General features: G+C 52.1%; 1 protein-coding gene across 4 annotated transcripts in view; it reads right to left on the reverse strand.

Moving 5' to 3' along the window:
- Hdac7 (histone deacetylase 7) overlaps window positions 1-12,864 on the reverse strand; it is a 43,335-nt gene that overhangs the window by 14,656 nt on the left and 15,815 nt on the right. The window contains exons 2-13 of one of the 4 annotated variants that reach the window (XM_090324747.1): window positions 9,393-9,443; window positions 4,915-5,123; window positions 4,697-4,784; window positions 4,372-4,483; window positions 3,171-3,286; window positions 2,820-2,945; window positions 2,459-2,550; window positions 2,158-2,268; window positions 1,852-2,032; window positions 1,498-1,688; window positions 1,103-1,276; window positions 92-227 (exon numbers count right to left, since the gene is read on the reverse strand). In XM_090324747.1, the coding sequence (XP_090180873.1) occupies window positions 92-227; window positions 1,103-1,276; window positions 1,498-1,688; window positions 1,852-2,032; window positions 2,158-2,268; window positions 2,459-2,550; window positions 2,820-2,945; window positions 3,171-3,286; window positions 4,372-4,483; window positions 4,697-4,784; window positions 4,915-5,123; window positions 9,393-9,443 (1,587 nt within the window). Of the gene's footprint in view, window positions 1-91; window positions 312-1,102; window positions 1,277-1,497; window positions 1,689-1,851; window positions 2,033-2,157; window positions 2,269-2,458; window positions 2,551-2,819; window positions 2,946-3,170; window positions 3,287-4,371; window positions 4,484-4,696; window positions 4,785-4,914; window positions 5,124-9,392; window positions 9,444-12,864 lie in introns of all 4 variants that reach the window. The other 3 variants (XM_090324733.1, XM_090324741.1, XM_090324754.1) reach the window with 3 other exon arrangements.

Below are 12,864 nucleotides of genomic sequence, written 5' to 3' on the forward strand. Positions count from 1 at the left end.
TTCATCCACTTGGAGCTGTCCTGAACTCCACCATGCACAGACATAGACCCAGGCTTCCAGCCCCTTCCCCCTGCCTCTGCTCCCGTCTCACCTGTGGTGAAGGGCAGGGTCCTGGTGGGGGTCTCTGAGCTGGTGAGAACTCCAGCCTGACCAGTGGGCTCTGGGGTCAGCAGTGAAGCAGGTGCAGCTGGGGAAGACTGAGTCCTGGATAGGAGCCGGTGTCCTCCCTGACCCAGAGGAAGAAGCACTGAGTCTCCAGTGCTTCCCTGGGAGGGTTTCCCAGGCAGTCGCTGACGCTCCCAGAGCAATGCCTACAGGAAACAGGGGCTTTTGTCTCAAGGTTCTCTGATCTGCTCTACCTGCTTCTGTCCAAGGTCTTGAAAGCCTCTAGGTAGTTCCCTTTTCTGGAGAGATTTGAGGATGTGCCTAGTATTTTTTTTTTTTTTTTTTTGCTTTCTATCTGGGCTCTGGTTCTTTGATCCTGAATTCCCCTGAGCCCAGTGGCCCCCTTGCAGATGGACATCCAGACTGTGGTAGAGTGCTAGCCTTGAGCTGAAGAGCTAAGAGACAGCGCCCAGGCCCACAGTTCAAGCCCCAGGACTAACCAAAACAAAACAAAAAACCCACAGCAACCTCCCAACCCCCACCCCCACCAAAAAAAAAGATTCCCCAGCTCTTGGAAGGCTGAGGCAGAAAAACGGAGGCTAGCTAGCCTGAGCTCTAGTTAGAGCTCTGGGTCTATTTAGACACAGAGAGGGGAGAGATGTCAACTTATAAGCATGGGAAATAGGCTGGTGCCTTCCCTTACAGCCCTCAGAAGCAACATCCCTTACAACAACTTAACTAGAGATCTCAGATTCCAGAGGTTCTGTCATTCAATGCATTCAATGGCCTCCTATCTGTACAGTCTAGGGAGTGTGCCCTGCTCTGTGAAAAACCAACCTCATGACTGGGCAAACACACTGGTTCCACCCTGCCCGGGGTCTGCCACCAGGGCGAGTTACCCGCTGCACTGAGGGCCTATCTTCCTCCCTTCCCACCTAATGCCAAGCCTCAGGTCTTCTGACTGTACTTGCTGAGGGGCCCCTGGGTATAGTCATACCTGCTGATGCTGCTGAAGAGGAACAGGGCCTCTGCCCTCAGACTGCCCATGGCTTGGATCCCTGAATTCCAGGCTGTCATCCACCACCTGCCCCATTCCCCCACCATCGGTCTCTAGGTCCTCAGCTGAGGGAATCTGTCGCAGTCGGGGCTTCTCGCTGGGCTTGGCTGGTCTCTAGGGAGAGGACATACCTGGCTAAGAAGCCCAAGTGGAGAGAGCGCAGTGGGAGAGAGGTGGGTCTGGGCAAGAAGGCCTTCATCTTGCCAGGACTCCAGCAACCACCTCCTCTATCGTGTCCTCCAGAATCTAGCCATCCTAAGACGCTCTACCGTTCTTCTTTCAGGCCACAGGGGCCCAGGGAATCACCTCTGGTATATCTCCCCAATTCCCCTCACCTTGATCACCTGGACTTCAGGTTTGAGCCGTTCTGGATGTGGCTGCAGAGGCCCCAACAATGGGTGAGCACTAGGGGGCAGAGGTTCTGAGCGGGTCCGGCCCAGTGGCCGGTGGAGGCCTGAGCCAGAAAGCCGTTCCGTTGTCAGTAAGGACTGGGCAAAGTGGAAGGGCAGGGGCCCAAGTCCGGGCACTGGAAAGAATGGAGCAGGGCATGAGGAAGAGGCCATAGCAAGCCACACAAGGACAAGGGCATAGGAGGAAGGCAAAGGTGGGGCTGGCAGGGCAGATCCTTCCCCGGCACTTGCCAGGGTGTAGAAATCCAGCCCCTTTCTGGGGGCCACAGTAGGACTCACTGGTTAGCAGATGGGTGTGAGAGACTGAAGGATCCAGGAGGAGAATGGGCTGCAGGCAAGAGGGCAGGGTGCCCCCAGCCTTGGGCTCCAGACTATGGTGCAGGAAGAGGGGAGCATGGGGGCTCCCCAAGACTGGACCTCGAGGTCCCAGAGTCGAATGGGTCCTGCGGTCACCATCCACCTGGGAGAGAGGCAGGGACAAATCAGCAGCAGGAAGAAGATTGTGTCAGAAGACAAGGGGAGGTGATGGGACATGACAGAGGCTGGAGGAGCTTGAAGTCGGGGAGAGGTGCCCCGGCCACTCACCCTGGCAGGGGCGGGCAGCCCCAGCGTGATTGCAGGCAACAAGGACACTGTCGGCAAGGCGAACGGGGCCAGAGAAGTCTCCTGCAGCCGCAGCCGCTGGCCCAAGAGCGCCTGCCATGGGGAGCAGGGTGACGAGTCACCGGTCCCAGAACTGGAACCCCTGGAGCCCCATCCTCAGAAGACCCAGAAGGCCCCAGGAGGGGGCAACCCAAGCCCTATAGTCAGCCTCAGTCTAGGGTGGCCATTTGCTGGAATAAAAAGGCTAAGCCCCAGGGAGAACCCAGGCCCTGAAAGGCCTTACCTCTGAGCCCAAGACGGGGGTGGGGCCATGCTCGCTGTCATTAGGGGAGCTACACCCCGATGCAGGCGTGCTGCTGCTACTGGGGGAGGAGTCTGAAGGTTGGGGGAGAAAGGAAGGCATAGTTAGGGGGGTCATGGGTGGCCAGGAGGTGTAGCCAACTCCCCCAGGTGCAGGATGTCAGGTATGGCCCACAGCACCTCTTCAGGGATTTTTAAGGTTTGTTTCTTTTCTTTTCTGGGCAAATATCAGCATAACCAACTGAGCAGGGATTAGGTTGTAGCCTTCATTTACCCCCCTGGTGGGCACTCTGGCTCCAGGAGAGCTACCCTGCCCAGGGTGCCATCTGCCAGGCTGACCTCACCTCCAAGGGTTTCTGCAGGTCTCCTCCGAAGGGTCGGGGGAGCGCTCTCCTTCCGGAGCAGTGGGTTCTTTCGTCGTTCCAGAGACTTCTTAGGCTTGTAGCGCAGCTTCAGATTGGGCTCAGACACTGTGGGGAGGCTCTAGGGTGACTCAGGCTCCATGCCAGTCTCTCTTGTCTTCTCTGCCCTCTCTCGTCTCCAAACCACCTCCCCCACCACACCCCCTTCATTCAGTAGTCAAAGGTGAAAGACGGAGGAGCCCAAGTCCAGCTCTTCTCATCCTCACCCAAATTTGAGGCCATGTCAGTGCCTAATCCCCACAGGAGGTTCCCCAACCTGTTTGTCCAGCTCACCTGTCTTACGCAGGGGAAAGTGTTCTGGGGGTTCACTGGGCAGGCTGGAAGCAGGATGCAGAACGCTATTGAGCATGGAGCGAGCAGCTCCTTCCCTGTCCAAGGGCTCCAGGGTTCTGTGGGGTGAAGGTCAGGTTTGCTTCGAGATGGGTGGGAAGCCTGGAAGCCCTGAGAAACCACATTCTGGGCAGGCATCTTCCTGAGAAGGAAGGCAGTCCCAGGTGGGGCTAGGCAGGAGCAGAAGCGCTCTCTAGGGGGCAGCAGTGAGCCAGCCATGCTACCAGCAGCCATAATGAGATCTAATGTAAGCAGGTCTTGGAGCCCACTGGGAACTTTGTTTCCCACTGTAGGAACCTGCTTTGTGGTGTGTGTGTGTGTGTGTGTGTGTGTGTAGGAAGGACACAGGAAGTACCTCAAGTGAAAGAGAAGGTGAAGAAGTGAAGCTGTGGCTCAAATGGTAGAACAATAATAACCTTGAGCAAAAAAAGCTAAAAGACAGCCAAGCTATGGTGGTTCAAGGCCTATAATCCTAGCTACTCAGGAGGCTGAGATCTGAGGATTAGGGTGCAAAGCCAGCCTGGGCAGGAAAGTCTGAGACTTTCATCTCCAATTAATCACCAAAAACTTGAATGGAGCTGTGGTCCAACTGGTGGAGTGCTAGCCTTGATTTAAAAAGCTAAGAGAAGGCCGGGAGTTTAGCCTAGTGGTAGCGCGCTTGCCTAGCATGCACAAAGACCTGGGTTTGATTCCTCAGTAACACATACATAGAAAAAGCCAGAAATGGTGCTGTGGCTCAAGTGGTCGAGCTCTAGCCTTGAGAAAACCCAAGGACAGTGCTCAGGCCCTGAGTTCAAGCCCCAGGACTGGCAGAAAAAAAAAAAGCTAAGAGAGCACCCAGACTATGAGTTTAAGCCCAATAACACACACACACACACACACACACACACACACACACACACACACACACACGAAGTTATGGGGTAGCACACATACCCTGAGTCCAAGTCATAATACTAGCACAAAAATAAATAAATAAAAATAAAAGCGAGACATTGAAAGGGGGTGGTGGACTAGGTCTAGATAAAGGGTAAATAGACTAAGGGACCACCAATAGGAAGGAAAGGGATCAGTACACAGGCAACTGCAGGTTAGTGTCCAGAGAGAAGGGGACACTGTGGACATACAAGGGACAGGGAGCTACCTGTAGGGAATGCTGGAATTATTAGAATGGCCTGTCCTCCCCAGGGCTGCCTGCTGTTTCTTCAAGATCACCTCGGCCAGCTTCTGCTTGACCACACTACTGGCCACGGCGCCTGCAGGGTCAGAAAGCCAAGAGTAGGCTGGATAGATGGCCTCCTGGGCACATTCTCTGCCCATTGCCCCGTCCACATCTCCAGCACACAATGTCCTAAGGACTCCCTCAGGCTAGCACCAAGCCCGTGGCCCCACCCCTCCTGTGAAGCCTCACACCCTCCTCTGAGCCCAGGTAGACCCAGCGGGACACCCAGCAAGACCTCCATCCTTACTTCGCTTGCTCTTGTCCTTATTGAGAAGCTGTCGTAGTTCTTGTTCTTGCTGTCCTTGCAGCTCAGACACCGGAGGGTCCATGGAGAGCTGTGGGCAGGGCCATTAGCTCAGGGGAAAATACAAATACAAAAACGGGGCAAGAGTGGAGGGCTGGGGCAAGAGTCTGGAGAGGCAGTAGGGAGGGAGACTGGGTGTGGTCCAGGAGCTCTGTTTTTACCCTCATGGACTCTGCCGATCGCTGCTGCTGCTGCTGTTGCTGCTGCTGTTGAAGGCCTGCTAGGAAGAGGTGGTGATGTAGGCGCTGGGGATGCTGCAGGGCCAGCAGTGTGGGCTCAGAAGGGGGCTCCACTGGGGGCCTCTGGCCCACCCTCAGGTCCATGGGCTGCAGCTGAGGGCCGGGCACGTCTGCACGGAGAGCAGGGCAGCCTGAGGACACAGAAGGAAGATGGTCAGGCGGAAAGCTTGGTCACAACCTAATCAGCCTCTTCAGGCTGACTCAACAACAGCAAAACTCCCTCAAGGGGCCTTTGCCTCACTTAAGCCTAGCCATAGTCCTGCAAATAAGTCCCAGTGTTTCTGTTTTACCTGTGAGAAAGGAGGTCACAAAATTGTCAGTTGCACTCTGCATTGCTAGTGGCTCAAACCCAGCCAGCTGCTTGACAGTTCATAGAATAGAATCTTTCCCTTAAATACACTCCTCCCCATGCCTGGGGCTGAGGACTACAGAGTAACCGTATCCTATCTATGTTGGTACATTCCAGGTTCCACCCTCCCCCCTCCCCCTACCCCTCAGAATGAGATGAGCCAGGCTCAAAGGCAAGTGATCAGACAGGTAAATAAACTCACTCTGTTCAACCTCCAGCCCTTGGTCCCAGGCTCTGTCCCATCCAAGCCTGGGATTTAGAAATGATTCTTTAAACGCACAGCCTTCTTAGCTGGCCACCCCTGAGCCTGCAGAACTTTGTTTTGTTCCTGGGGCGGTGAGGGGGGGGGGGGCGGGGGGGAGGTTGTCAGGATCCTCAGTTCACCAGAACCCAGAGCCCAGGTGCTCCTGGCAGCCTGCTCCCAGTTCCCAGTTTCCCTCCCAGCCAGCTCTGGACCTGGCCTAGTGAGCCCAGCAGGCTCAGCTGTCTCTTCTCCAGTGTCCATTGCACCCACGCCAGAAGCACCCTGCCAAGATCGTGGGTGCAGGAGCTATTTATAGCTCACCATCAGACCAGGGGCTATGCTAGTACAGCCAGCTGGCCAGGCTGAACTGAGCAGACAGAGATACTGAGATGTTCAAGGATAGGAGTGGGGGGAGATTACCCTTCAGAAGGGGGAGCAAGAGGGGAGTGAGAAGAAGCTGGCCCCCACAAAAGGAGACACAGTAGGGAAAGCTTCAAGGCCTCCTTGAAGCCTCTCTCAATGGATCAGCCATTATTATCCTTTGGGTCCTGAGGGTGACTGGAAAGGTATCCTGACAGAATACCAGAGAGGAAGTCAGGGAATGTAGCCTCCAGGCCCAGTGCAATCACTACCAATCATAATCTTAACATCTGTAGCACATGTGCACAGGAGACTGCAAAGCCCGTTCATCTCATCACTTTTACTGGCCCTAGGAAGTGGTCATTATTATTCCATTATCCTAAATGAGGACACAAAGCTCAAAGGTGAAAGGGCAGAGGGAGCATGAGTTCCAATCCCACTGAGGCCTGTGTTATTTTCCTATTAACCTCAGGAGGTCACCTCCCGGGAAGGGATTTCTTCACTGTGTAAAGGAGGCTGGACTTGACAATAGGCTTGATGCTACGGAGCATCACTCCAACACTGACCATAAGAAGAATACCAAGCTGGGTAATGGTAGACCAATACCTATAATCCTAGCTACTCAGAAAGCCAAGATTGGAAGCTCATGGTTCAAAGTCAGCCTAGGCAAAAAAGTCCGAGAGACTCTATCTCTGATGAATTACCCCAAAACAAAACATGGACATAGAAGTCCAAGAACAGTATCCAGGCTCTGAGTTCAAGCCTCAGGATTGGTGTGTGCGTGCGCGCACGCGCGCACACACACACACACACTGGTGCATACTAAACCTTCAATGTCAAGGGACCTGAGGAGATGGTTGTCCATTCACATGCAGCCACAGAGACACCCTGCATGGTCTTCATGCCCTTGCTCTTAGTGTAGGCCTCCGATGCCCACACACTTCTGGCCCATGAAAGGCCTCTGTCTTCCCTAATAACTAGATTCCTTCGGTCCTTCCTCAGATCATATACATCCAGTGGAACTCAAAGTGAGTCACCACACCTACAACCAGCAGCTTTAGCCACACACAGACTGGGAACAGTTCCTTATCAGTGGATCCCTCTCTCCCTCTCAGCATGGACGCCATGTCTAGAGCCATAGGGACCAAAAGAGAGGCTCTACCAGAAACCCCAGGAAGGTCCATCAGAGTGACCTGACGTTTGTAGATGGGGGAAATGAGGTGATGTGCTCCAACAAGCTGGTGGTAACTTGGCTCCCCTCAACTTGGTCTCCTACATCCGAACACAACCTCACTAACCCCAACCATCAGCTTCCTATGCCCTAGCACAGGTTCAAGTACCTTTTGTACTTTGCCCTTGTTTCTACCATTCTACTTTTCCAAGTTGTACTCATTGCCCCAAGCCTAGCCAGATGCAGGCCAGCACCCAGCACCCACCATCCCTTCCTAGTAGACTTCACATTCCAAGGTATGACAAGTACTTTGCGTGAAGAAGCACCACACCTGGACATGCCGACAATGTCTATATAGGTCGGGATTAGTTTGTCCATTGTTCATTGTCTCCAGACCTAGAATACCACCTAGCACATGACAGATACTCCACACAAACATGGGATCAGTGGACAAATCTCCATTTCCCTCCTAAAATGCCTACAAAAGTGTCCTAGCACAGAAAATCATTCCTTGAATATTGGGATAAAACTCATCAATCAGGGGGCCGGGAGTTTGGCCTAGTGGTTAAAGTGCTTGCCTAGCATGCATGAAGACCAGGGTTCGATTCCTTGGTACCACATACACAGAAAAAAGCCGGAAGTGGTGCTGAGGCTCAAGTGGTAGAGCTCTAGCCTTGAGAAAATCCAAGGACAGTGCTCAGGCCCTGAGTTTAAGCCCAGGACTGGCAAAAAAAAAACAAAACCTCATCAATCAGGTCCCTCTTATTTAGCATTGGTCACATATTCATCCTATTGGTTTTTCTCTTGTTTGAGTGTCCTCACTTCCTAATATGTCCTGTTTCTCCAACTTTTGGACAGCTGTCTGCAACAGAGACACTTGGCCTTCCATTTCCCCCTTGCACATGGAATCTCTAGGCCGTTAGGTTGGGTGTCTTGTACTCAGCAGTTCTCACGGGGGCACTGGATGGAGAAAGGAGAAGACCGGGCACCAATGGCTAATACCTATAGTCCTAGCTACTCAGGAGACTGAGAACTGAGGATTGTGATTCAAAGACAGTGTGGGTAGAGAAGTCCATAGGACTCTTATATCCAATTAACCACCCAAAAAACTGAAAGTGTAAGCTGCCAGACATCTGTAATCCTAGCTATTCAGGAGGCTGAGATCTGAGAACCAGAGTCAGCCCATGAAGGAGAGTTTTGTGAGATTCTAGTTTCTAATTAATCACCAAAAGAGCCAAAGTGGAGCTGTAGCTCAAGTAGCTGAACACCAGCCTTGAGCAAAAGAAGCTCAGGAACAGTGCCTAGGCTTTGAGCTCTAGTCCCAGGACAAGAACTGACACCAAAAAAAAAAGGGGGGGCTGAAGTGTAGCTCAAGTGGTAGAGGACTAACCTTGAGCACAAAAGCTCAAGGGAGAATATCTAGGCCCTAAGTTCAAGGCCCAGGACCAGCAAAAAAAAAAAAAAAAAAAAAAAAAAACCCTCAGATCTAGTCCCAAGTCTAGTTCCCAAGTCTAGTCCTACATCATGTTGCAACCTAAACAGCAGCAGGAAGGTCCTCTCCAACCTTTTTATGAAAGCACCAAGAGACATTTTTCCACCCTACAGAGTAACTATCAGAATTAGATAAAGGCTGGGAGCCAGTGGCCTATCTACTCAGGAGGCTGGGGTCTGAGGATCATGGTTTGAAGCCAACCCAGGCAGGAAAGACAGTGAGATGCTTATCTCCAGTGAACCACCAGAAAAGTAGAAATGGTGCTGTGGCTCCAAGAGTACAGCACTAGCCTTGAGTACAAAGAGGCTGAGTCAGTGCCCAGGCCCTGAGTTCAAGGCCCAGGACCGCCCCCCTTCCCCCTCAGCACCCCAGCAAAAAAAAAAAAAAAAAAAAAGGAATTGGATTCATCAAAAACAAGAACACTGATCAAACACTGACTCAATGTCTATCACGGGTAGGGGTCTGAGCATAAATATTAGCATCCTCCTTTCTGTCCTGCTTGACTAAACACAGCCAGGACAAGAAAAGCATGCTAGTTTTCCTTTCTCTGTAGTGCTTTCTAGCATGGGGGGATGGCCTTGGATCCAGAGGTGTCTCTCTTTATTCCCCTCGCCCCAGGAAACCCAAAGATTTTCCCTCTCCTGAAACAGAAATAACCTCTCATCTCTGGCCCAGCCAGTTCACTGTTTCTCCAACCCTTTAGATTGCCTTTCCTATGCTCCTTCCATCCCTCGCACTCTGCCACCTTTCCTCCACTGTGGTCGGCCTCCAGTTTGAATCTTACCTGTGCCAAGAGGACTAGGGCAGTGAGCACGTGGGCTCACCTGGATCCCATCTGTAGAGAGAAGAGAGGTAGAGTGACGGAGCTGCAGAGCTAGGACAGGGCAGGAGGTAAGGGAGGAGAGCGGCTACCAGGCTACACCTACACCACCGAACAAGCAGAAAAAGCTCCCTACTGGCTGAGAGGAATCCCAGGCTCCCTGCTGGCCCAGAAGAATCCCTGGCTCCCTTTTCTGTGACTCAGGCCTTGGACAAAGTCACTGGCAAAAACCTAAGGAGGCCCCAGCTCACCCACCAATACCCTCAGCCCTCCCTGATGTGATCAGATACAATCTTCCGTGGGCAGCCAAACCAGGCTCCCATAGCCGGAAGGGAAAGAAGCAGGTAAGGAGGGGAGGTGGGGCCAGAGGTGGGAGTCCTAGGCTAGGGAGGTCAGGAGGGAGCTGAGGAGAGCAGGCTTGGAGAGGGGTGAGAGAGAAAAGAGCAGAAAGGAATGGAGAAATTTCTCATGAGAAAGGGTTGGGTCACAGCCTGGAGGTCAGGCTAGATCTGGTAGGGACTGTGAAATGGCCAGGAGATCTGGAATGCACAGCCTGAGAAGCCCATCTTAGAACGGCCCCTCTCCTCCAACTCCTCCCTCGGTGGCCCCAAAGAAGAAAGCCACTCAGCCTCAGGCCCCCCTAAATCTCTTGAAAAAAAAAAAAAGGCCATCTTTCTCAACATAAAACTCATAAAACTCAGGCTGGCTGGCCTCATATTGCACTCAGAAACCATCAAACTTCAGTAGGGCCCCAGGCTGATCCGCCTACAGCAAGGCCTGGGGCAAGGGAGTGGGGGTGGGAGGTTGATAGCAAGGCTGGGTGGGAGGTGAGTCTTGAGGCCACCGATCCAAATAGGATGTCTTCCCCAACCTGCCATCCCAAATCCAAGCCAAAGCACAGGAGGCCAGAAAGGAACTGGAAAGGGGCATTTGGCAGACACATAGAAGTCCTCAGGCCACACCTAGGGACAGAAGGGATCTTCTAAAAGACAAGTAGCAGGCACTGTTCTGTAACCTTGGGCTTCAGGACCCTGAAACCGTTTCTCTTCCAGAAGCTGAGGGGAGAAAAATCCCTACTAGTGGTCACTGAATAAAGAGGGCTCAGCCCCAAGCACTTGGGGACACCCCTTTCCCCCACCCCTCCACCATGGATGGCTTTTAAACAGTAGCACCCCAAAGCTTTGGGTGATGAAAGTCACCAGAGATGGCCCTGTTCATTCTACTCATAATCTGTGGTCAGCCCCCAGTGGATCCTCGCACGACCCCTCCTGTCCTCTAGTCTCCAGTGCTTCTGCCAACCACCTCAACACCAAATCAGTCAGGTCTCCAAGATTATCCTTTTGTCAGTCAACCCCACCTGACACCCTGCACATAGTAGACTCTGTAAACCAAACACAAGATACAGCAAGATCTGTGAGCCCCAAGAACCCTCAATGACAGAGGAAGGGTTCCTTTCCTGAGGATACTGAAACTCGGGGTGTTGAAGATAGTCTTAAGGACTGTTTCTTTCTTTGGTGGGACCTGGTTCCCCTCCCCCCCAAAGAAGTTTCTGGAACTGGTTCCAGATGTATTCCCAGTGACCATGTCAGGCCTCTATTCCTCTGCCTCCCGAGAATTCTTTCCCACCTCCTCTCAGTCCCTGCCCAAGGCTTGGTCAACAGATTTCATGCTTGGGAGCATCGCCAGGTTCTCTGTGTCGGGCTCTTGTGGTAACCACAGAGTCTGGACACCATGCACCCTCTGGAGAGGAAAATTAATGTCCCTGGACTCTGTGATAATTTGTTATTAGGTCCCAAAGCGATGTTCTGTGGTGATGATTTGAGATACACAGGTGCATGTACATGTGTATGTTCACAAAGATGCTACTTCCAAAAGTACTTCCTATTAAAAAAACCAACAACAACAAAAAAAAACTGGCTTCTCCTTCTCCCCCCTGGCTGTGTGCTGAGTGAGGATGGTGGAGTTTAGAGTAGCCTAAGGCAATCAGACTTTGGGAACAGCTCTCTTTGTACCTCCTAGGTATAAGGAAGCAGAAAGGTATTTATTTCCTGGCACTCAGTCAGTGGCTGAATGGAAACAGTGACCATCCTACATGAATGTGGGGAATCCCTCTTCTCATCAAACTCCCTGTGTCTTTCAGAGGGCTGTGACCACTAATGTGTGGTCAAACCCAAATAAAATGAGTAATACATGGACCCTGAGGAACTTAGAATACTGCCCAAGATTGGAAACCTCCACACAACTCTCTCTTCCTCCTTCTCCCTCTCTCTTCTTTCTCTCTCCCTCTTTCTCTCCCTCTTCCCTCTCTCCCCCTCCCCTCCCTTCCCTCACCCACCCCTCTCTTTGCCAGGCTGGGAAAAACCTCCTTAGTCTCCTGGTTGCCTGTATTTCGACCCACTTTAGGAGCAACTCCAAAGATTTAAGAAGTAAATTATTCAACTTATTCAAGTCAACTTCCTAAACCAGAGCAATTCATTTCACCCAGAACCAGAAGCCTCAGAAAACCTGCCCCCCATGGTTTCATCTCAAGTCATAAAAACCAAGAGGCTAGATACAAACTCCATATCTCCAGTCTCTGAGGCCCCAGGCCAGCTAGGTTCTAATACCCCTCCATGACTGCCTCAGGCCCTCGCTTCAGTCTTCTCTGCCAGCAGGTGTGGGTCCCCCTCCCTCCAAGGGGACTGGAGATCTGAGTCCTGTGACCACAGTTCTAGTGTCTACACACTCTGTGTTGGAGGAAAAGTCTAGCCAAGAACTCTGCCATCCACATACTCTCTCCTAAGGCCCTTGATGTCTCAGAGGCTGTCCTCCCCAGCTCCTCCCTCACCTCTCCACTCCCTAGTTTCCTGACAACTGCCTAGAAAGAAAATAACAGAAAGCCAGGCGCGGTGGCTCCGCCTATAATCCTAGCTACTCAGGAGGCTGAGATCTGAGGATCAAGGTTCAAAGCCAGCCTGGGCACAAAAGGACCTGAGACTCTAATCTCCAATTAACCTCTAGAAAATGGGGCTTGACTCAAGGGTAGAGTGGTAACCTTGAGCTGAAGAGCTCAGGGACAGCGCCCAGGCCAAGTTCAAGCCCCATAACCCACCAAAAAAAAAAAAAAAAGAAAGAAAGAAAGAAGAAAGAAGAAAAAAAAAAACAACAGGAAAGGAAGCCCCATTTGCAGGGGGAAGGTGGGCAGAATCAGGAGGCTAGGGCCCTGGGTTCAAGGCTGACCCCCTTCACCTCATGGGTTGTGGCTTCTGATTCTCTATCCCTGCCTCAACTGAGATAATGCTTGATTTCCCTAGCAAAGGTGACGCGGCTCCAGGAAGCTGGAAGAAAAAGCAAACCAGTGAAGGAATGTTGTGGTCACCAAGCCTCAAAGGCCTGTAAGAACCAAACACTGTGAAACAGACCTCCTTGCAGATGTCGATGTTACACCTGGAGAAGT

The sequence above is a fragment of the Megascapheus bottae genome, chromosome 2 (genome assembly GCF_031878675.1).
Source record: "Megascapheus bottae isolate mThoBot1 chromosome 2, mThoBot2.hap1, whole genome shotgun sequence".
NCBI classification, from domain to species: Eukaryota; Metazoa; Chordata; class Mammalia; order Rodentia; family Geomyidae; genus Megascapheus; species Megascapheus bottae.